Genomic DNA, 23,757 nt, shown 5'->3' with positions numbered 1-23,757 from the left:
TTGCCAGGGCAGGCTTGTGCTGAAAAATGTCCGTTTTGCGTCTATTCACGTTACAGATGGGCAAACCTGAATTAAATGTCCCTCAGAGTGACACAGCAAATAAGCCCTCAACGAGTCCATGTGTTCAGCTTGGGCTCCGGAGGCTCTACAACTCCATCTCAGAGGCATGAGCTGTGCATCTGGTGTTTGGAGACTCAATGGCACCTGTCCGTGGTGATGGGTTGGCGGTCTCCGGGCAGGCAAAGGACGGCCGTATCTATATGTACTTTAGAGTCTCGGACAATATAGCTTCCCACAGTTACTTGAAACTGCCCAAGCAAAAGTCACTCAACAGTTGCCATGAGATTTATTTTCCTTTCACTCTTCAGTCCGAACTCCTGGGCTCCTCCATGCAGGATAGAAGGTGGGGGTGGGGTGAGAGTCGCTGATTAGTCACTAACTGCAGTCTTCACCCCATTTATATTTGTGTCGTTTTCTTGCCTTTAACCCTCTTACAGCCAGAAAGTACACGACCCCTGCACCCTCGCCCCAAACCCGGCTTGTAGGTAGACGCTGAAGTGGGGAAGGGAAGAGTCATGTAGGAGACAAGACACCCCGGAGCAGAGGGTGCGCGGGGGAAGCGTGCATCGCGGGGTCCACAGCACTCGGCGGCGGAGGGCGCGATGCGCACGCGCGTCGCCTGCGGCCCCGCGCGTCCCTCGCTGGCTTCCCCCCCGCGGCGCGCCTTCCGCGCCGAGACCCCGCCCCCTGCCCCGTGCGCCCCCCCTCCCCGAGAGAGGGCGGCTGGGCGCAGGGAGCGTGCGCGCGGCCCGCCCCGGGCGCGGGCGGAGGGGAGAAGGAGGGGCGCGCGCGGCGGCCAGCCCGCAGAAGCTGCGAGCCGCGCAGGAGGACGGAGCGTCCGCCGCGATCCCGGCCGAACTGGTACGGGGCCCGTGGGCCCGGGCGGGAGGCAGCGGGCGGGCGACACTTGGTACCGACGTGGCTCCGGGTCGCTGGAGGGACCAGGCGATCGGGGCCCCGCGCGACCCTCGTCTCTGGAAACTTTGTGCCGGCGCCCCCACCTGCTCCCGGCGGTTCTGGCATCCTCTGGGCAGCGGGGAGAGGAGAGGCCCGGGGCCCTCGGCAGCTCCCCCTCCTCAGCGCCCGGCCCGGATCTCGTTGGCTCTCGGCGCGCACCCCCTGCAGCTGCCCCTCTGCGGCGGACTCCTGGCCCTGGATACCGGCCCTCCGGCTCCTTCGCGAGCATCCTCGTCTGCTCCCTTCCCCTCCCGACCCCTCTGCTCTCCGGCCCCGCCGTGGCCTCCGTACCTCCGCCGTCGACATCCACCCGCTCCGAGCCACAGGGGCGGACGGCGGCTTTTTGCGTCTTCCAAAGGTTTCTGGTGCATTGATAGAAACAACTTGACTTTCAGCAATGCCAAGTATTCAACTTGAGTATTTTTCTGCGATGGTAGATTGATGTGAACAGTGCTGACATGTCTTTTTATTGCTCCTAAGTACCCTTGCTCCAAAGCGAAGTTGAGTTGTTTGTCTGTGAGGGGAGTTGCGTGCTGTGGCTGCCTTAAGTGGATTGTATAACTCTATTTTATTTACGTGGATGTTGCCAATGGTACCAGCCAGTGTTATGGTAACTGGGCATCCCAGAGACCAGGGAAATGACTTACAAATACAGTTCTACTGTGTTTGGATTTAGAGAAACAACACAAAACTTCCAGCAGGACCTCAAGGCATTTAGCATGTGTTAACTAGCTGTTCATTGTAGTTTTATAAGCGAGGTTGGTAGAGAGCATTGCCGCACCGTTTTACAGATGTAAAAACGGAGGCAGATAGCTAGCTGAGTCCTGATTCTTTACTAACTTAAAGGAACGTGGACCAAGAGATTTAACCCAGAGTTTCCTGGAATTCCTAGTCCATTAGGCCACTCAGAAATATAGTGCAATGTTGGAATATCCTCCCTGAGATTGTACAGATCAATTAAAAATCATAGAGGCCGGGGCCAGCCGTCAACAACTCCATGCTTGGGACTCAGCTCTGTCACCGAGTTAAGTGATACTGGACAAGTCACAGCTGCTCTGTGTGTTTCCTGCTCTTTAAAATGAGGGGAACAAAGGTGCTGTATTCTTTGCAAAGTTGTGTGTGTCTAAAAGCTCCACTCCCTTGAACTGCATTTGGTGGTGGTTACTTGTGGACTCATAAAGGCTCTCATTCTAAGGTTCCCTTTAGAAACGCAGGGACTGAAGCGCCCCCAGAATGAATAACAGCCTCTTCACCAGAGACGCCTGAGAATTTAATCGGGGACAGGCCGAGGCAGAGACCCCAACCTGGGTGCGGGGAGAGGGTTGCCGAATGGAGGGAGGAAGGAGCCCTGCACAGGCGGCTTGACACATGGGCCCTATTCCTGCCTCCAGCTCTGACTCATCTTCTGACGCTTGGGGGAGGAGAGGTAGTTGCTTGATATTTTTGGCTTTCCCCCATAAAAGGGGAGACGTTTCCTTCATTCCAAGTCTTTTTAACGTCAGTGTCAAACGTGTCAATGCTGTGTTCTCGTCTGACATCTTTTCTATTGGTTAAATGCAGGTATGATTTCTATAATATCCTTAAATAGAATGGCATAAATGTATGTTCGTATCATAAAAAACTGGCCAGGTTGTAGTATAAGTCCAGGAAATCCTTTAAAACTTTAGTATTTTAAAATGGTGGTTGTTACTTGGGTTTGATGGATTCCTTTGCAATTGGGATTTTATTTTAAAGCAAGTTGGATTTTAAAAATGCTTTTTTTCAATATTACAAGAAATACATTAATCATTCTCTATGTAAAAAATTAAAACTTTACAGATAAGGTTAAAGCCTTCGTTTGAGCATCTTTCCCAAAAGCAACTGCTGTGTGTATCTTGATGAGTTTGTGTGTATCCTTTTAGTCTTTTTTAAGCATTTTCATAAATGTCTGTTTGCACAAAATGATTTTTTAAATTGAAATGAAGTATTATATAAAATTAACCAGGCCTGTTCATGGAGATTTGGTTTCTTTGTAGAGTAGGTAGCATGTGTTTTAGTTACAGCTGGTTGTAGAGTTTTATTAACCTGGTAGCGTGGTAATATTTCTCTGGTCAATGGGCAAATGATCCCTTCTTAACCAACTTCAATGCAGTTAAATCATTAACATCCTAGGCGTTACTCTGAGTTGCAGAGTAACTTTCCCATTAGAAAAAAAGAAATCTAGGACTACTAGTGTATTCATCTTTTCTTTGCTTATAAGGAGGCGTAAAAGGGAATGGAAGGCAGGGACAGTTGCTAAAGCAACGGTGCCTGGGTGTAAACTTACAGAACGAATATTTAAGGTGGTAGCTTTAGTTATTTATGAAAGCTTCACTGGGGTGAAGACAAAGAAAGGGAAGTGTTGATGTGATCACAGTTCAGCTCAGTTAATTTCAGGAGATGGGTGAGTTAAAGCAAAATTCACATCAAGAGTTTATGGGTTTAAATGTTAGACATTTATCGAGGATTTTTGCCATGCTAGAGGAACTGTGCTGAATACTGGCAGATAAGGTCCCTTGACCTCGTGAGGCCGACAGCTGATTGTGACATTCAGAGAGGAAGTGTTCTTTCCCCAGATTAGCCGAATTATAATGGTTCTGAATTCCTGGAAAGTGACATTGTATTTATTTACCTTTTTTTAAAATTGTGAATTGTAACACACAGAAAGGGGTATAAAACATAAATGCGTAACTTAATGAGTGCTTTTAAAGAAAATGCAATTCTAACCATCTTGTCAAGAAGTACTCTCATCCCACCCACTATTTCCCAGTGACAGCCTCTCCCCCACCCTTACAGGTAACCAAGCCAAGTGGCTAGTCTCGTTTGTGTGGAAATCACTTCCTTTCTTTTCTATAGTTTTATCCCCTAAATATAAATCGTTCAACAGTTCAGTTTTATTTGTCTGTTTTTCACTTTTATGCAAATGTGATCAAAGTTGGAATTCTTTTAAATCATTTGTTTGGGGTCAATATTTTATGTGTGTGTGTGTGTGTGTGTCTGTGTGTGTACGTATAGACACATAATTTTTTTTAAATCCTTGCATTATATAGTATTAAGACTTATCCATGTTGTTACCTGTGACTATAATTAGTTCATTTTTGTATGAACCACAAGTTATTTATCCATCATCCACTGCTAATGGATATCTGGGTTGTTTCTGGACTGGGGCAGTTATAAACAGTGCTGGGTCATAGGTGTGTGTCACTTCAGCTTTACCAGCTGATGCCTGTTTTCCAGAGTCATTGTACTATCGTGTGTTCCCCCAAAATAAGACCTAGCCGGACAAATCAGCTCGAAAGTGTCTTTTGGAGCAAAAATTAATATAAGACCCAGTCTTATATTATAGTAAAATAAGACCGGGTCTTATATAGTATAATACTGGGTCTTATATTAATTTTTGTTCCAAAAGATGCATTAGAACTGACTGTCCAGCTAGGGCTTATTTTCAGGGAAATGGGGTAGTAATTTACATTCCTCCAGTGGTGTCAGCCTTGAATTTATAATCCACTGTATTTGCTATTTAACCACAACATGTTTGGATATTTCTTGAATGAATGAATACATGTCACCTCTATGTACTGATCCCTGTGCCTTCATGTATCAGTGTATTTATATATACTTATGTTTAATTGTATAGTTTGGACTAATATACCACTCAAAGGCCAGAGATGGTTTTTGCACTCTATTTCGTTGACAAATACCTAGGGGAACCCTTTCATTGATTTTTTTTTTTAAAACAGACGTGTAGTTATAGGGAAATTTAAATATGCAAAATGAAGTATTAAAAATAAAAGTGTCTAGTACCTAGAAGACTTGAAGGTTTTGGGTGCATCCTGTCTCTTGAGCTACCAGATGCCCTAACTTGGTGACTTGCGTTGTGCTAGTGAACGCTTGCTTTGTGCCTAGCCCTGAATGTGCAGACCAGTCTTGCTGGCTTTAGTGTGTGACGTACGCAGGAACCCAGGCCAATCCTTGTTAAAATACCCTCTGAGGGTAGCTACTCACATACTTGTGAGCATGTGCAGATCCCCTAAGAGGCACCGAGCACAGACTGTGGTTTGTCCCTCCTTGGCAATTCCAGAGGAACCACAGCTTCTTTGCTACTGGAATAAATGACTCTTACCATCTTTCAAATGTATTTTTCTCCAAATCTTCCTTTGTGTATGACAGAAGAGGTAGTTTAGAACTGGGCTTGATACAGAAAATTCCTGCTCTCTGAGTAGATAGTTGCCAGGTTAACTTTAATTGCCTGTGTCTGGTGTTGCTAGCTAGGTTTAAAGTTAGGGGTGTCCGTGGGGTGGGTGGGGAGGGAGGGCAAGGATGCGAAAGCGAGGGAGAGATAGGGAGGTCACGTCAGGACAGTTATTAAATTATTAAATTCAGGTATGTGTTGAGTATCTGCTGTCTAGTATTATCTACGAACAGCCGACTGTAGAATAGCAGAATGTCCTACAGCTCTGCTTAGGTTTAGAAAAGACCCTCTAGATCCTTTTTCATAGTTACAGGAGTGGTGGAAGAACAGTAGCCCAAAGAATGTGAGTTTTGTAGTTCCTTTTTATTTCTTCTGTACGGCATCTTGGAAAGTGACTCAATGGTTCTAGGTTCAGTTTTTACATAAGTCATGAGTATTTTTTTAGTTATTTATTAAAGCTTTGTTTCAGATATTCTAAAATAATCATTTTTTTTTAATAGCTTTTTTTTTTTTTGGCTCAAGTTGTTGTCCTTCAATCTTAGTTGTGGAGGGCGCAGCTCAGCTCCAAGTCCAATCACAGTTTTCAATCTAGTTGCAGGGGGTACAGCCCACCATCCCATGCGGGAGTCGAACCGGCAACCTTGTTGTTGAGAGCACATGCTCTAACCAACTGAGCCATCCGGCCACCCCAAAAATAATCATAATTTTTTAAAACTACTTATGTATAAGTTCAAGAAAAGACATCTATAGGAGAAGGATTAAAAAGTAGTGTCAGACCTCTTAATCTAAGTGATGGGGGAGAAATCCTATTTGTGTTCTGTTATATCCCTTCAGGTGGGCAGTAACTTAGAAAGGGACTCTGTATTCCACCTACTGCAGGGAAGACAGAGCCTGGGTGTGGAGGTCAGGGCCACGCCACTTCCCACTCTTGCTCTTACACTGACTGAGAGTGACCACCCATCCAGTTTGGTCAGCTTTCCCCCCTGCCATCTTGACGTCTCAGTGGACAAAAATGCTCTTTTGAAACTCATTTGCAACTGCTGGGCACTTTTTTGTCTTTGTTCTGGAGTAGTTTCAGCATTAATTGCCTATAGTAGTAGGTCCTTTTGACACCTTAGCTTTTTGAGTTGGTGGATGGATACACGTGAGAAAATTCTTAAGAGCCTACTGCTTCTGTTGACTAGTAAACATTTATGTGGCAGAGAGAATATATGAAGCACCAGCTTTCCTCGCCTGGAAGAGAGAGGCCATGAGGTGAGCTTGGTTGAAATTTTGAGGAAATACTGATAAAAATAGTATCTAGGAGAGTACTGTCAGCATACAAGTTACATACAAATTTGAAATCACGATTTATAATTAAGAATTTCCTAATTTAGTCATTGCGTCACTCTGGTATCCTTGCCACGTTCTCTTACCAAATCGACTGTTAGTCTAGCTCTCATGTGAAGAGAGGTATGGGCCAAAGCCTAGAGAGGGGCTTGGATCTAGACATTTGTTGTAGTTAATTTTCTTCTATTCCAAATAATTTTTATTTTTAGAAATTGCAGTCACATAGAAAATTACAAAGAACAAATTAACCAACGCTACTACTCATCACTCAAAATTGGTCATACTTGCTGTATCTCCTTTTCTTTTATTAACAAGCCTTATAAAATCGAGGCTCCCTTGGGCCCTTCCTCTTCCTTCCCCACTGAGACAACCATCTCCATGAATCTGATAGGCTGCCTTCTAACCCACTATATTTAAATACAGTCATGTGCAATGATGATGGATTGCATACTATATGATGGTGGTCCCATAAGATAATGGAGCTAAAAAATTCCTATTGCCCGGTGACATCGTAGCTGTCCTAATGGTGTAGCACAACACATTAGTCACATGTTTGTGGTGTTACTGGTGTAAATAAACCTACTGCACTGCCAGTTATATAAAAGTATACACATAACAATTATGTACAATACATAATACTTGATAATGATAACTATGTTACTGGTTTAGGTATTTATTATACTTTTTATCGTTATTTTAGAGTGTACTCTTTCTACTGATTAAAAAAAGGTTTGCTGTGCGAGTATGCCGTTACATTGGCAGCAGCCTCAGACATCTTGTGTTTACTGCATCTCTTGATTGCATTATTTTCTCTTGTGCTTGATTTAATCTCCTGTTGTTTTGTTCACCATGGTCCCTAAGCATACAAAACCCACTGCTAATGTTGCCAGTGAGAAGTCACATTGAGTGATTGTCCTGGAAGTGAAATTAAAAGTGATTAAGGGGGTGGCCGGTTAGCTCAGTTGGTTAGAACAGTGGTGCTCTTAACAACAAGGTTGCTGGTTCGATCCCCACATGGGCCACTGCACTCTCCACATGAGCTGCACCCTCCACAACTAGCCTGAAACAACTACTTGACTTGGAGCTGATGGGTCCTGGAAAAACACATTTAAATAAATAAAAGTTAAAAAAAAAAGTGATTAAGGACTATGAAGGATGGTAATTGCTCGTCAGTCAGGCATGCCCATTCCACCACAGCTACCATCTTGAAGAACAAGTGATGGAAGCTGTTAAAGGATCTGCTTCATTGAAGGCTACGAGACTAACAGAATTTGAGAAGGGCTCATATCAGACATGGAGAAACTTGTAATGACCTGGATTGAAGACCAGATACAGAAGCATATCTCTTGCTTTTAGGTCACAGCCAAAGTTTCCTTGTGATAGTGAAGGAAAAGGCTGGAGCCAGCTACGATGTTGAATTTACTGCTAGCTCTGGGTGGTTTAAACAACTCAAGAATCATTATTCATTACATAATATGGAAGTCAGTAGTGAAGTCTGAGTGCTGATGTGAATGAAGGCAGCCAAAGAATTTTTGGAAACTCTAAATAAGCTGATTGTGGAGGAAAATTACTTGCCAGAGCAAATATTCAATATGGATGAAACCTCCCTGTTCTGGAAACAGCTACTTGAAAGGACCTTCATCTATAAAAAGGCCAAGTCAATGCCTCAAGGTTTTTAAGGACAGGATAAGTCTTGCTGGGGGCAGTGTTGCAGGCTACAAATTGAAGCCCTTTGTGATCTGGCAGAGTGAGAGCCCCTGGCCCTTCAAGCGTATCAGTAACCCCCCTGCCTATACCGCTGGAGCAGTAGGAAGGCACGGATGACCCAGCTCCTCTTCCAGGATGCCTTCCTGAATTGCTGTGTCAGCAAAGTGGAGAAGTACTGTTTGGAGAACAGCATAGCTTTCAAAATTGTGCTCGTTGTTGACAATGCTCCCGGTCATCCTCCTTTTATTGGTGATGTTCATCTCAATGTCAAAGTGGTGTTTCTCCCTCCAAACACCACCTCTTTGATCCAACCAATGGGTCAAGGAGCTAGAGCAGCTTTGAGGCCCACGACCTGAGGAGGACCTTTGCTCAGGCTATTGATACAACTGAGGAAGGCACAGAAGACACTGATGCAATTCCGGAAGGATTACAACCTCTGTGACGGCATCAAGAACTTCGGTTGGGCTTGGGGGGGATGTCAGCAAGGAGTGGAGGAATGGCATCTGGAAGAAGACATTCAAGAGGTTCGTCCATGATGAAAGGATTTGTCGAGGAGGAGGAGGAGGTTGCAAAAATGAAGTCTGTGGTTGAGACGGCAAACAACTTGAACCTGGCTGTGTCTGAGGACGACATTCCGGAGTCCGCGAGGTGATTCCTGAGGAACTGACTAATGAGGAGTTGTTGGAACTGGAACAGGAACCGTAGCTGAAGAAGAGGCAAGAGAAAAGGAAACTACAGGAGAAGAAAATAAAGACTCCCTAAGAAAATTCCTAGTGAAGGGTTTAGCAGCTTTTGCAGACCTCAGCAAGTTCCTTAAAAGATTTGAAAACGTGGTCCCTAACACCAAAAAGTTTTCATTAGTAGAGAGGAGCTTTCATGGCATTGTCTGCTTACAAGCAAATCTATGCTCTAACCACCATGGCTGTATTTGTGAAAAGATGACACCTCCTCAAGAACAGCCTCAGGCAGGTCCTTCAGGAGGTGGCAGCTCTGCCTGTTAATGTCCCCGAAGACCTTCCAGTGGGACAGATATGGAGGTGGAGACAGTGACTTGGATGATCCTGACCCTGTGTAGGCCCAGGCTCATGTGTGTGTGTGTCTTAGTTTTTAACAAAAAAGTTAAAAAGTAGTACATTTTAATATAGAAAAAAGCTTATAGAATAAGGATATAAAGAAAATATTTTTGTACAGCTGTACAGTGTTTTGAGTTTGAAGCTAAGTGTTACCATGAATCAAAAACTTTTAGAGGTGGCTGGTTGGTTAGCGCGTGGCCCTAATAACACCAAGGTTGCCGGTTCATTTCCGGTATGGGCCACTGTGAGCTGCGCCCTCCTTAAAAAAACAAACAAACAAAAACCTTAAATAATTAAAAGGCTTACAAAGTAAAAAAGTTTGAGTAAGCTGAAGTTAATTTATTATTGAAGAAAATACATATTTAAATTCAGTGTAGCCTAAGTGTACAGTGTTTATACAATCTACAGTAGTGTACAGTATGTCCCAGGCCTTCACATTCATTCCCCACTCACTTACTGACTCACCCAGAATAACTTCCAGTCCTGCCAGCTCCATTCATGGTAAGTGCCCTATACAGGTGGACCATTTATCTTTTATACTGTCTTTTTACTGTACCGTTTCTATGTTTAGATACACAAACACCATTGTACTACACTTGCCTACAGTATTCAGTACAGTAACGTGCTGTACAGGCTTGTAGCCTAGGAGCCACAGGTATACACCACAGAGCCTAGGTGTGTGGGAGGCTGGACCATCCAGGTGTGTGTAAGTGCACTCTGTGCAGTTCCCACAATGACGCAATTGCCTAACGATGCATTTCTCAGACCGAATCCCCATCATTAAGCAACACATGACTGTGTCTGTGTATTTTAAACTAAACTTTTTGATGAGTGTCAGAAGGACATAGGAATTTCTTATAGCCTTTAATTTGCACTGGCACATGTTTTGTGTTTGGGGACCAGAACTCCTTTGGGGTTAAAGGTTGTACCTCACTTCACATTGTTAACAAAATTTGGAGAAGTATGCAATGTTTCGTAGAGCTTCAATTACTTGGTATAAACTTTCAGCTAAAGATGATCCAAAATGTAAATGAAATGGAACTTGTTTCATACTGGATTGTATCTTAAATCTAAATAACTAATGTATTGTTTTATTTGAAAATAACTTTTAAAACTAAATCCATGTTTATGAAGTTCCTTGTTCCATTTATCCTCCTAGAAATTACAGTTTATCTTTTCCACAATAGCTTCATCTTATTTTAAATTCTTTTACAGAGGTACTTGCTAGAAATATAAATTCCCAGGCCTTTATTCCCCCGAGATTAATTAGGTCTGGGGTGGGGCCTAGGAGTCTGCATTCTAACCAGCAGCTCAGATGAGTCTCGGGCAGTATTCTTTTTTTTCCTTCTAATTTTATTGGGGAACAGTGCGCTTCTCCAAGACCCATCAGCTCCTTGTCTTCAATCTCATGTGGAGGGCGCAGCCCACCATCCCATGCGGGAATCGAACCAGCAACCCTGTTGTTCAGAGCTTGCACTCTAATCAACTGAGCCATCCGGCCGCCCCATCATGCAGTATTCTTATTCAGGGGTCCTTAGGACCACACTTAGAAAAATATTCCTTTGCCGTACTATGATGGCCTCATAACATAATTTCAACCAGGGATTGACAAACTTGTTCTATAAAGTGGCCAGGTAGTAAATATTTTAGGTTTGTGGACCATATAGTTCCTGTTGCAACTACTTAACTTGCCTTTGTAGCGTAAAATCAGCTATAATTAATACGTTAACAAATGAGTAGGGCTGTGTTCCAATAAAACTTCATTCATGAATACTTAAACTTTAATGTCAAGTAATTTTTATGTGCCATGAAATAGTTATATACGGATTTTCGCTGCACCAGAGGTTGGCACTCTAACCACGGTGTTGTTCAAGGGTCAGCTATACTGTTCTTTTGATTTCTTTTTTAACCATTTGAAAATGTATAAAGCATTCTTAGCTCATGGGTGGTGGGCTAGACAAGGCCTGCCATCCATAGTTTGCCAACCTCTGATTTGAACAAGAGTAGAGTGTGGCTCAGAGGCGACTGCATTCTCTTATTTGAGTAATAATTAGTACCGTGTTTCACCGAAAATAAAACCTACCCCCAAAATGAGCCCCAGTTAAGATCATCAGTCAGATGGAAGCATTTAGTATGACGATGTTCCTGAAGATGACATGACTGTATTTGAATAAACATAGATTGTTGTACATGAAAAAATAAGACATCCCCTGAAAATACGCCCTAATGTGTCTTTTGGAGCAAAAATTAATATAAAACCCGGTCTTATTTTCGGGGAAATACAGTAGTATAATCTCAAAAGAGTGATGTATATTGCCTTACTGTGTAAGACAGTTGTTTCAGGAGAAAAGCCAAGGAAATAACTTCAGGATCCTCTCTGCCTTTTGATTCCTCCCTTTGCTATGGGAGGGCTCAGACTCAGCCAGTTGCCCTCAAAGTCGGGTAGCCTGGCTGTCCCTCAGCATGGAGAGGGTATGTAGCTTCACCAGGTTCCTTCCAGTAGATGCAAGAGATTTACCTGGTTATCTTATTCTCAGAAACTCTAGTGGATGATTATAGATGCCTTTGATGTATAAAGAAAAATGGGAAATTATCAATACTTTATAAATGAAATGAATTTGGTGTAAAATCACCACAAATGTGGAACTGGGCCGGGGGTATGATAAAGAAATTCTTGCAGGGAGAAAGTTGAGGCTCACTGCTTGAATTTTAAGGATTTTAATTCATCCAATGAGACATCAGATGATAAGATGATCAAAGGGTGGTCAGTTAGTTGTTCACTGTTGAGCTCTCAGTCCTGTGAATGTTATGCTAATTTAGACAATCTTTTTTGTTGTCCTTAAATAATGAGATTTTAAAGACTAAGATCTTATTTATGAAAAAAATCTGCATTTTCTGAGATTTTGTACCTACCTTGGGTTTAAATGCTGAATTTTTTGTTTTTTAAAGTACTCTATGTGTACATGTTCTGACCTACCTAAGTTCACTGCTTAACCAAGAAGCTGTGATTCATACTTAATTTTTATTACTTACTCCTTGATGATTCTAAGTATTATTTACATGGACTGTGACACAAATTGGTTTCCAGTTATCACCATACAAGTTTAATGTGATTGTAGAATTCTATAAGCATTTTCTTGGGTTAGGTTTATCAGTTTTTTTACACCCAAAGACCATTTCATACTACTTAGAAATTTAGGACTTTTTAAATTAATATTCAGATTACAAAGCACAATCAGACTGACTTTAAGTTCCTTGATTTCTTTGCAGTTTTTATTTTCTTCCTCAATGAAACGTCCATTTTGGTAGTCTTCAGATCACTTGATCTGTTGTGGTCAGATTGTCTGATTAATCAACAGACAACTCATGGAAAGGGACTATGTTCCCAGTGGGGTTACTAATTTTCTGTGTAGAGTCTGGGAAAGCCTCCTAACCTCCATTTACCTCTGATTCCTCATCTGGGAACTGTGACAGCAGAAGGATACTGATCTGTGGGAGGCTGAGCGTGCTTGTGTGGCTTAAACAAAACAGGTGCTCAGCTTTGTTTCAGCGAGTCCAGGGGGACAGACTGAGGCAGATCAACGCGAGCGGTGCTGCTCACATTTGAATGTGTATCACCTGTGGAGTCTGGGATGGGGCCGGAGAGTCTGCATTTCTGTCAAGCTCCAGGTGGACGCTGCTGGGTCTTGGATCACACTTTTTGAGTAGTAAGAGGTTATAGCAAAGAGCTTGTCTTCTCCATCTGGAATCTAAAACTACGGAGGCTCTTGAAAGGCAAGAATGGCAGTGTGTTTTAAATGGATTGGCGAAAAAAAAAACGTATAAGATCCCTCATAATTATACAAAATTATAAGAAACAAAACTCAGGTTTTCAGTATCACTTTTTCTTTGACCCTGTGCCTTCTCTGCATTGCTGTGGCACGTACTGTTTGCACTAATTTGATTCACTTCATGTTAGTCCATCTCTAACTGTTGTTATTCAGCTGTTTTATATGAGTATCTTGTGTCATCTCTTTAAGATAAAATCCTAGCACAGGGTCATGTCTTACATTCCCTTTATGTCCGTTCTAGTTACTATTGCTGCATAGCACTATGTTCCAAAACTCAGTGCAAAAACAGCCATTTTTATTTTGCTCAGAGTCCTGTAGTTCAGGAATTTGTACTTCACGTAGTAGAGACAACTTTTCTTGGCTCCACAACATCTGGGGCCCCTGGTGGGAGATTCAAAGCCTGGGGGTGGGTGACTTGACGGCTGGGAGCTGGAATCATTGAAGTGTCTTTACTCACATATTTAGTAGTTGATCCTGGCTTGTCAGCTGGGACCTCAGCTGGGCTGCTGGTTGGAACACCCACATGGGACCTCTCCATATGGCAACTGTATTGGGCTTCTTTACAGCATGCAACGGGGTTCCAAGAGCAAGTCCTGAGAGCAAGGTGGAATCATCTAGCCTGAGCAGCAGCATTTCTACATCTCTGCTGTACTCTTTTGGTTGAGTTGGTCACATAAGGTCATGTGGGATGAGAGAGACTGCTGTGGGCACCTTTGGCAAATATTCTGCCCCAGGCCCCAACACTTAGAAGAATGTTGAACACATGGATGGCATGAACTCAGTAAATACGGTTGTGTGAATGAGTGAAAGATAAATACCCAAGTGGATGAGGACGAAATTCAAAAATTCCAATTCTAAACGTGAACAGATTACCCCATGGTACCCAAAATATGTACCTTCCTTCACCTTTTATAGGTAGTTATTGATAGTCGCTTTTCCCTACTCCTCTTTCTAACATTGAAATCTATGAATTCATCATATGGAACTAGTTCAAGTCTGTGCACCTATGCACTGTACTGGCATGTTTGTCCTCTTCTCAAGTGTCCTTTGAGCTGTGGTGTATTCTCCGTGCAGCAGCTGCCTACTGTCTGTTAGGCTCCGTTCATGGGCGGGTGGTCCACATGAGGAGACACCAGGATGGCCATGACTACACAGGCAGTTACCCTACAGCTCCGTGTCACACTGGGCATATCTATGGCCAAACCACAACGTTGACTCTCAGCCTTTTGCTTTGTGTATTTATCTTCACCCCACGACACCATCGTATCAGTTATTTGGTGGGAGAAGCAAAACAACCCTTCCTCTAAATGTAAGATGTTGAGGTGTTTTAGCCAAATTACTAAACCTATCCAGATGACTGAGAACAATTTGTGAATATCATTTATTTCATTTTACTTTATATGAATATAACTCAAACGTTTGAATTTTATTCTTAATGCTCTGTCAAAGATTTCTTTTCTTTAATGAAAGTTTACTGGACTGACTTTTATTTGTAAGACTGAGTATATTAGCTTTTTCCCCAATGGAACACGTTTCTGATTTAATAAGGAAAATTAATGCAAGAAGTAGTATTTATTTATGGCAGTGTAGGCTAAAATGCCTCTATTTTTAAAAGGGTAACTTTAAAGTTTTTTTTGTTTGTTTTTTTAAGAACTAAAGATGTACTTTAATGGAGGGAGAAAGGTGATTACATAGGCTCACAGGTGTAAAAATAAAATAACAGTGTAGGCCTCCGATATATATTGTGACCCTCTGAAATTTTTAAAGCTAAAAATATTTTAGTCAATCATTTTAATCATCTCTAGCAACACTGTGGCAATTTTCTGCTTATTCAACATGAGGAGAAAAAGCAGTAGATAGAGTTTCAGTTAACTGCTGATTCTAGTGGTTGTCATTTTTTAAAAAAGGAAAGTAGCCTCTGTGGCACTGGGTTGGATGCTCTGAATAGACCATGACTCCGGGCGGTGATTCCGAGTCTGCTCCAGGTGTGGGCACCAGCGCCCGCAGGAGCCCGCTGCCCGCATCCCCGCTTTCCAGTACAGGGGGCAGCCAGTGGCTGCTGGCTTATGCATTATTGAGATCACAGGCCCACTGGGCAGACACTTAATTCTGCATTCTGTTTAGCACTCAGTGCTTTGCTCTTTATTCAGAGACCAGCATCATCTCTGCCGAGACACTGCTTATAACTTGTAAAATACGTCTTTGGGGGTGGTTTAGGGCAGCTCCTCCTTTTTGTCTTCCACGCCATCCCACCCCTTCCCCTGGCCAGGGAAGCCTTTTTCCCTCCAAAAAGTAAATGCAGCTGCCAGAGCAACTTGGGAGGGCTGAGCTGACCACCATGGACAGCGACGTGGACATTCCTCTGGTCATCCCCGTCCCAGAGACCAGTGTGCTACAGTGGGAATGGCACGGTCACGCAGAGAGCACCTTGCTCTGATACCTCAGACATTGCTCAGCCTTTTACACTCCTGATACCCTTTCTCTATTTCTCTAAGTAAATATTCTAGTACATATTTACTGAGTTGATTTTGACACACCTGTGATGTATTACCCATATTTTCTTCTATTTATGATTAGAATCTGCTAATCCTAGAAATGAAGCAAACTAAGGCTTCTTCTGTGGGACTACTCCTTGCTGAGTGAGGTCCCTGTGCTCTCAGGAGGGCTTTCTGCGTCCTGAATGGTGTATCAGTTTGTAGCAACATTTTCCTATTCAGGCAATAAGAGAAACTGGGGCAGCTCAGCAGATCTGGGCTCCGTCTTTTCAGTAAGTAGCATTTAAACACATTCTTCTTAGGCAGGTCCAAGACCCCTTTCATGCATTGAAGGCTCTGGTTGGTGGTGTCGGCATGCTGTAATGCAGGTAATGAGAACACAGCCACCCCCCCACTTCACCCCACCCGCCGAGAAGCAGCATGGACTTGAGCTAGGAGCCCGGCACCTTGGGTCTGGTTCAATTACTTGTGTTCTCCACGGTGAAATCATCTCTCCCTTTCTGAACCTTGGATTTTCCGATCTTTAAAAGGGGTCAGGAGTGTTTGTCTGTCAAAGGAGCATCTGTAATCTCTGTGCCCTCTGAGTGCTCTCTGGCAGAAGTTGTTTTTCTAAACCTTGGACCCGCTTTGGCATTTTCAGCAGGTTTGTTGGCACAAGACTGGCTCGCAGCAACAGGGGGGGCGCATGGCGTCAGTCTCCCTTGGGTTCTGTTCCGAGGACTCAGTCTGTTTTCTTTCCCTGCAGCACCAGTCCCCCATCACTGCCCAGCAAATGGGCGTTAACAGAATAAGCTAGGCTTGGAGCCCACCCTTTGGCGCTGGGTGAAAACCTTTCTGCTGAAAAGGCCAGGGAGTCTGGGACCCCTGCCTCAGGAGGGCTGCTGTCTTCCCAAACAGAATGATTATCTGGGAGCTCACAAGACAGTCCCTCTGAATTAGACAGTAACTATATTACCCGGTTGGAAATTTGATTAGCATCTTCCAGATTTTCCACATTGATTAGGGAGTTACCACTAGCAGTTTGAAAGCCTAATTTTGCGTTTATTACCATGGTGACTCTGCTTTTTAAACTATTAGGACTCTGCCAGGGAAAGATTTGGAAATGGCAAAAGACTGCTCTACTGCAGGACAGGATGTTCTCACATCCAAGTTCTGCCCCTTTCCATTTGCATCTAACACAGCCGTACACGTTTATGCCACGACTTCCATGTTCCGCCACCTGATGTGACTGCACCTGTACACTTCTCAGTGTGCCCCTCACCATTAGTCATCCCATGTGGGCCCCCAAAGAGGGGTATAACCTTGGGCGAGGCGGCTCCCTTCCGCCAAGGGCAATTTCTGGGAGGCACTCCGAGTGCCTCAGCCTTGAAGGGGCATCTGGGTGGCACCACAGCATGCACCTCTATGGTGGCCTGTGTGTGCTCTGACCCGTGGCAGCATCAGTACCACCCAGGAGGCAGTAGTTCTCGAGCCCCACTCCAGAACTGCGCGATCAGAAACTCGGGTGGGGCTCAGTAGTCTGTGTCGACAAGCCTTCCAGGTGGTTCTGATGCACTCAGGTTTGAGAACCACTGCATTATAAAGCTGTAATTGTTTTTCAATTTTTTATTGAGGTATAACTGACATACAACATATTAGTTTCAGGTGTGCAGCATAATGACTTGATATTTGTATATACTGCAGAATGATTACGGTAAGTCAACATCTATTACCGTAGTTAAAAAATTTTTTCTTGTGATGAGAATTTTTAAGATTCTACTCTTAGAAACTTTCAAGTATGCAGTACGGTATTAACTAGTCATCATGCTGTACATTACATCCCCATGATGAATTTATTTTATAACTGGAAGTTTGCATCTTCTAACTCCCTTCACTCATTTAGCCCCCTTCCTCTGGCAACCACCAATCTGTTCTCTGTATCTATGAGTTTGGGTGTTTTTTTGTTTTGCTTTTTTAAGACTTCACTTATAACTGATACCATATAGTATTTGTCTTTCTCTGTTTGACTTACTGATTCAGTACCCTTACTAGTTATTGGTCTGTTCAGATTCTTTATTTCTTTATGATTCAGTTTTGGTAGGTTGTCAAATTTGTTTGTGTAAAACTGTTAGTAGTAGTGTCTTATGATCCTTTATATTTCTGTGGTTTCGGTTATAACATCTCCATTTTCACTTCTGATTTTATTTGAATCCTTTTTTTTCCTTGGTGAGTCTAGTGAAAGGTTTTTCAATTTTTATCTTTTCAGAGAACCAGCTTTTAGCTTCATTGGTATTTTCTACTGTTGTTTGAGTCTCTATTTCACTTATTTCTGCTCTGCTGTTTGTTATTTCCCTCCTTCTACTAACTTGGGGCTTTGTTTGTTCGCTCTCTAGTTCCTTGAGGTGTAAAGTTATTTGAGATTGTGCTTGTTTCTTGATGTAGGCATTCATCACTATGAACTTCCCTCTTATAACTTTTACTGTATCCCATAATCTTTGGTTTGCTGTATTTCCATTTTTCTTAAGATTTTTTTTGATGTTTTTTTTGATATATTCTGTGACCCATTGGTTGTTTAGTATAGCATGTCTCCACATATTTATGAGTTTTCCAGTTTTCTTCCTGTAACTGATTACTAGTTTTATACCATTGTGGTCTGAAAAGATGCTTATTTCAATGTTCCTAAATTTATTAAGTTTTCTGTATACTCGTGTAACTATAAAGTCCAACTTGCCATTTAAGGCTTATGTTTTCTTATTGATTCTGTCTGATCTATCCATTGATGAAAGTGGGGTAGTAAAGCCCCCTAGTATTGTGTTGCTGTCTATTTCTCCCTTTAGGTCTGTTAATATTCTTTATACATTTAGGTGCTCCTTAAGTGGGGTGCATATTTACAAATGGTATATCCTCTCGTTGGATTGACCCCTTTATCATTATGTAATGCCCTTTGTATCTTATTACAGTCTTTGTTTTAAAGTCTATTTTGTCTGGTGTAAGTATAGCGACCCCAGCTTCCTGTGCTCAAAAGACACACGGAGAGAAAGTAAAGGGATGGAAAAAGATGTTTCATGCAAATGGAAACCAAAAAAAGCTGGCGTGGCAATACTTACATCAGACATAATAGACTTTAAAACAAAGGCTGTAACAATAGACAAAGAAGGGCATTCATAATGTTAAAGGGATCAATCCAACAAGAGGATACAAGTCCTGTAACCATCTATGCACTCAACATAGGAGCACCTAAATAAATAAAGCAAATATTGACAGACATCAAGGTAGAGACTGACAGTAATATAATCATAGTAGGGGACTTTAACACCCCATTGACATCAATGGCTATAATCATTGAGACAGAAAATCGAGGAAACAGTGGCCTTAAATGACACATTGGACCAGATGGACTTAACTGGTATTTTTAGAACATTTTACCCAAAAGCAGAGTATGTAATACGTTCTTTTCAAGTGCACATGGAACATTTCCCAGAATAGACTATATGAAATCAATTACAGGAAGAAAACCAAAAGACACACAAACATATGGAAGCTAAATAACATGCCATTGAACAATGAATGGGATAACAAGATCAATGAAGAAATCAAAAGATACCTTGAGACAATTCAAAGTGAAAACATGGTGACCCCAAACCTATGTGACACAGCCAAAGCAGTTCTAAGAGGGAAATTTATAGCAATACAGGCCTACCTCAAGAAACAAGAAAAATCTCAAACTATTAGGTTGGTGCAAAAGTAATTGCGGTTTTTGTTAATTTTTAACCTTTTAAACCGCAATTACTTTTGCACCAACCTAATATCTAACCTTATACCTAAAGGAACTACAAAAAGAAGAACACAGCCCAAAGTAAGTAGAAGGAAGGAAATAATAAAGATCAGAGCTGAACTAAACAAAATAGTGTCTAAAAATAAATAAAAAGAAAAGATCTATGAAATCAAGAGCTGGTTCTCTGAAAAGATAAACAAAATTGATAAACCTTTAGCCAGACTCATCAAGATAAAAAGAGAGAGGCCAAATAAGTAAAATCAGAAATGAAAGAGGAGAAGTGACAACCAACAACACAGAAATACAAAGGATTATCAGGAAATACTATGAACAATTAATTATATGCCAACAAATTGGAAGAGATGGATAAATTCCTAGAAATATAATCTTCCAAGGCTGAATCAGGAGGAAACAAAATCTGAACACATTGTTAACTACTAACGAAATTGAATCAATAATCAAAAAACTCCCAACAGAAGTCCTGGACCAGATGGCAATTTTGGGGGTGATGAATATATTTATTATTTTGAGGTCATAGTGTCTCAAGTGTATATATACATCAGAACTCATCAAGGTGTATACTTCATCAAGTTATATATGAGCTATGCCTCAAGAGAGCTGTTCAAAAAAAAATTTAAGTGTGATGGTTACCTGGTAAAGGCAGAGGATCAGGTGGGGGAGGAGCACATTTTTAATGATGCTCATTAGTGCTCATCATATTGTTACATAAAATAAATAAATAAGAGAGCCAACATGGAAGAGAAAGAAAGTGAAATTTCAAATTGCTCTCAACACCACTTCCTGCAGTTGGCATTCATGGCTGCGGCCACATCTGCAGAAAGCCTGCAGCAGGAAGCTGTCTTCCAGCATCTGGTTTATATATTGTACCCACTGTGTTTGTAGTACACCGTAGTCTCTCACACTGCTGGGGTGACTGAAGGTGGCACATGGAAGAGACTTCTAGCTTGTTTTGCATCTCTTGCTGGTCCAGTGATCAGAGCCTTACATTTCATAGATACGTTGTGGTCTCTGAATCTTTCAAAAATTTGTGTTTGTTATGGCCAAAACTGTACTTATATTTGCACACTGTGGGTTATGTGTCATTAATGAAAAGCTGAGACTTAGGTTATATTTCTTCTAGAACATTTTTTTCAATGCACATCTAGATATATTTGGCATACTTTCCACTTTATTCCAGTCAAACTCAATATAGTAGTAACAACTCAGGAGGAATTATTTTGAACTTCCTTCTTGGCCACATTTTTGCCTCCTTGTCTTTCTGCAGATCTGATATATATCCACTGTGACCAGCACTGTCACTTAGGATTTTCCAGGTCTACATCCAGGACTCCAGAGTGACCAGACTCCTCACAAGTGAGTATCCTCAGTACTACTTCTGTCTGTGGAATGAGGGATGTTCTCTTCTGACTGGAATCCCTTGAGCAGCCCTACCTAGCCTGGGTGGGGACAGGCACACTTCCAGTGGACACAGACTATAAAGCAGTGTGGATGTGTAGTGAGAGGAAATGGTGGGTCTAAAGTCTCAGAAAACCAGTGATTTCCTTTTCTATTGTTACTAATATATGCTATACAGCAATTATATACTATTGAATGTCTTTTATAGTAAACACTGTACTAATGAGAGAATATAGATCTTTAAATGTTAAACTAATATTTAACTCCAACACACATGTGAAGACAATGGGATTCATCTTGGAGCTTAGAATTGGCTGAGGAAAGTGAAATTATTTAACCAAACCCAAGGTCAGGTCATTAGTGAGCTAAAATGCTCATTAACTTAGATGAGTGAATTCTTGAGACCATGGCCTTCAAATTACCTGGGATTATTTCCATGGAAGTGCCACAGCACAAGCTACCAAAGTATTCAGATATCACAAATATGATAGGAGTAGCTGTTTTTTAAATAATAAAAGGTTAAGGTGACCATATGTCCTGGCTTTTCTGTAACTGATCCAATTCAGTATCTTTTTAGTCTATAAAGAAAGTTCATTGAACGTATTACTTAATGCGATGTCATTTTTATCCCTTTGTAAGATCTCTCTGTGTAGAATTAGACATGGATGTAGCAACAGCATGTGTACGAACATGGCTATCGGAGGGATTAGAATTTCATCTGCTTCCTTCCTAATTTCCAAGGAACACCACTCCCTTCAGCAAGAGTAAGACCCTGCAAGACTGTTGTACAGGAACCAGTTGGGCATGTTTCTGTCTGTCACTTTTCCTAAGATAGGATGACAATTTCCATTTAGTGCTCTTTTTTTAAATACTCACCAGAGAGCTGAGTTTTACATTGATTTTACATATTGGCGTCTTAGGCTACTTTTCCTGTTAATTGATAGAAAATGATTTGTCTACATTCCTGAAAGAACACACTCTATTATAGACAACAGCCATCTCTAATCCTTTCACCTTCCCTTTCCACCAGCACTGCAGAAGGCTGTGATCAATAGCATTTAATACTGACAGATACCTGTTATTTTGCAGGAAGGAGACTATAATTTCGGATTCCTTGGTGGGGAAAACAAAACACTGGTCTTGCTTCCAACGATGCAAGTGTGATTGTTGGTGTCTTCATGAGCTCCAGAGGTCACAGCACACTACCACGGACTCTCATGGCCCCTCGGATGATTTCTGAGGGGGACATAGGAGGCATTGCTCAAATCACCTCCTCTCTCTTCCTGGGCAGAGGCAGTGTGGCCTCCAACCGGCACCTCCTCCAGGCTCGCGGCATCACCTGCATCGTTAATGCTACCATTGAGATCCCCAATTTCAACTGGCCCCAGTTTGAATACGTCAAAGTGCCTCTGGCTGACATGCCTCATGCCCCCATTGGACTGTACTTTGACACTGTAGCCGACAAGATCCACAGTGTGAGCAGGAAGCATGGGGCCACCTTGGTGCACTGTGCCGCAGGGGTGAGCCGCTCGGCCACCCTCTGCATTGCTTACCTGATGAAGTTCCACAGCGTGTGCCTGCTGGAGGCGTACAACTGGGTGAAAGCCCGGAGGCCTGTCATCAGGCCCAACGTAGGCTTCTGGAGGCAGCTGATAGACTACGAGCGCCAGCTTTTTGGGAAGTCGACAGTTAAGATGGTACAGACACCTTATGGCATAATTCCAGACGTTTATGAGAAAGAGTCCCGACACCTGATGCCTTACTGGGGGATTTAATGCCACCAGAGCCCGCATCGGCAGCCCCTGGAGCAGAACCAGCATCTGCTACGCACCGTGTGCTCCCCTCTTCACCTTTCTTTTCAAATGCTGACTTTGGTTCTCCCTGAAGTGTTTTTTACACTGAGTGCTCAAGTTTATTTTAAGAGATAGGGAGGGTGGGGAGGGACATAAGGGGAATGCATACATTGCTAGTAACATTTTTAAAACTAACATTTTGGAATAGTGTTTATGAAAATCTTTAACTGGCTTTTAATCATTTTTAATAATTTGAACAGTTTAATAAACTGTTTACTTCTGCTCTATCATGAATCTCATGCCTTTTGGCATCATGACAGATCCAGGAGCTCAGTGCAAAAACCGCTATGGGCCCTGATCAACCCTTTCGAGACAGGCTTTGCCTAAGTCTGCAGACCATGCCAAGCGCTTAGGGAAGATTGATACCAGCTTCAGTCTCTACCAGATTAGTCCTACTCTTTCCTTTCCCCTTTATTATTTAGTGACTTTGTAAGTTAAAAAAATAAACCTTTATTATTGAGCTGTTAAGTAATTATAATGAAATCTGCTGCAAACGCCCTCTTGGATTCAGTGTGCCCCAGGACTAAATTAGCATTATTTTTAATAAATCTATCTGCTTAACATATTAGAATTTTTACTAAGAAGAATTTCAGTGTGTGTGTGTGTGTGTGTGTGTGTGCTGATGGAAGAAAGATGCTCTCCAATAATTGTGTTAAACATGGCTCCTGTGACAGTGAGGAACATGACTTAAAATAGACATGCCAGCTGAACCATGGCCACATTTGACATCCTGCAGATGGCCGGTATTAATATCATTCCCAGAGCTGGAACCGTGGAAAAGAGCAGAGTGTATACTGATAAAAGGTAGTTTTCTCCTGGTAACTGGAGTGCACCAAAGCAGTGATCCTCCATCAAAGAAATTGGATTTTAACAAAAGGTCTTCCTTTGCTTAACTATGAACACACAAATGCCTTAAACCAAACCTTAATACAAGTGATAAACAAATAACAATGGTTTCCTTTGTTGAAACTTGGAAATGTCGCCCTGTTCACTGTTCCTAATAAATCTGACAACACAACTCCGCAGGGACTTGGTAGTTTAATTAGTTCTTCTCTATTCCATGTTCCTGGGGA

At 42.2% G+C, this 23,757-nt stretch overlaps 1 protein-coding gene across 2 annotated transcripts; it reads left to right on the top strand.

Moving 5' to 3' along the window:
* The first annotated feature begins 775 nt into the window (after nucleotides 1-775).
* Nucleotides 776-23,252, top strand: DUSP14 (dual specificity phosphatase 14). Of its 2 annotated transcripts, none has more exons than XM_033090743.1 (3): nucleotides 776-921; nucleotides 20,701-20,789; nucleotides 21,921-23,252. In XM_033090743.1, the coding sequence occupies exon 3, from the start codon at nucleotides 22,010-22,012 to the stop codon at nucleotides 22,604-22,606; it is 597 nt and encodes a 198-aa protein (XP_032946634.1). In that variant the 5' UTR covers nucleotides 776-921; nucleotides 20,701-20,789; nucleotides 21,921-22,009; the 3' UTR covers nucleotides 22,607-23,252. The 2 variants fall into 2 exon arrangements, with proteins under 2 accessions (XP_032946634.1, XP_032946633.1); XM_033090742.1 differs by lacking the exon at nucleotides 776-921 and adding an exon at nucleotides 2,487-2,577 and having other exon boundaries at nucleotides 21,921-23,245.
* Nucleotides 23,253-23,757: the final 505 nt, after the last annotated feature.

This window comes from Rhinolophus ferrumequinum, chromosome 21 (genome assembly GCF_004115265.2).
Source record: "Rhinolophus ferrumequinum isolate MPI-CBG mRhiFer1 chromosome 21, mRhiFer1_v1.p, whole genome shotgun sequence".
NCBI lineage: Eukaryota > Metazoa > Chordata > Mammalia > Chiroptera > Rhinolophidae > Rhinolophus > Rhinolophus ferrumequinum.
Note: the sequence above shows the minus strand (reverse complement) of the source record. Positions and strands in the feature narration are given on the sequence as shown.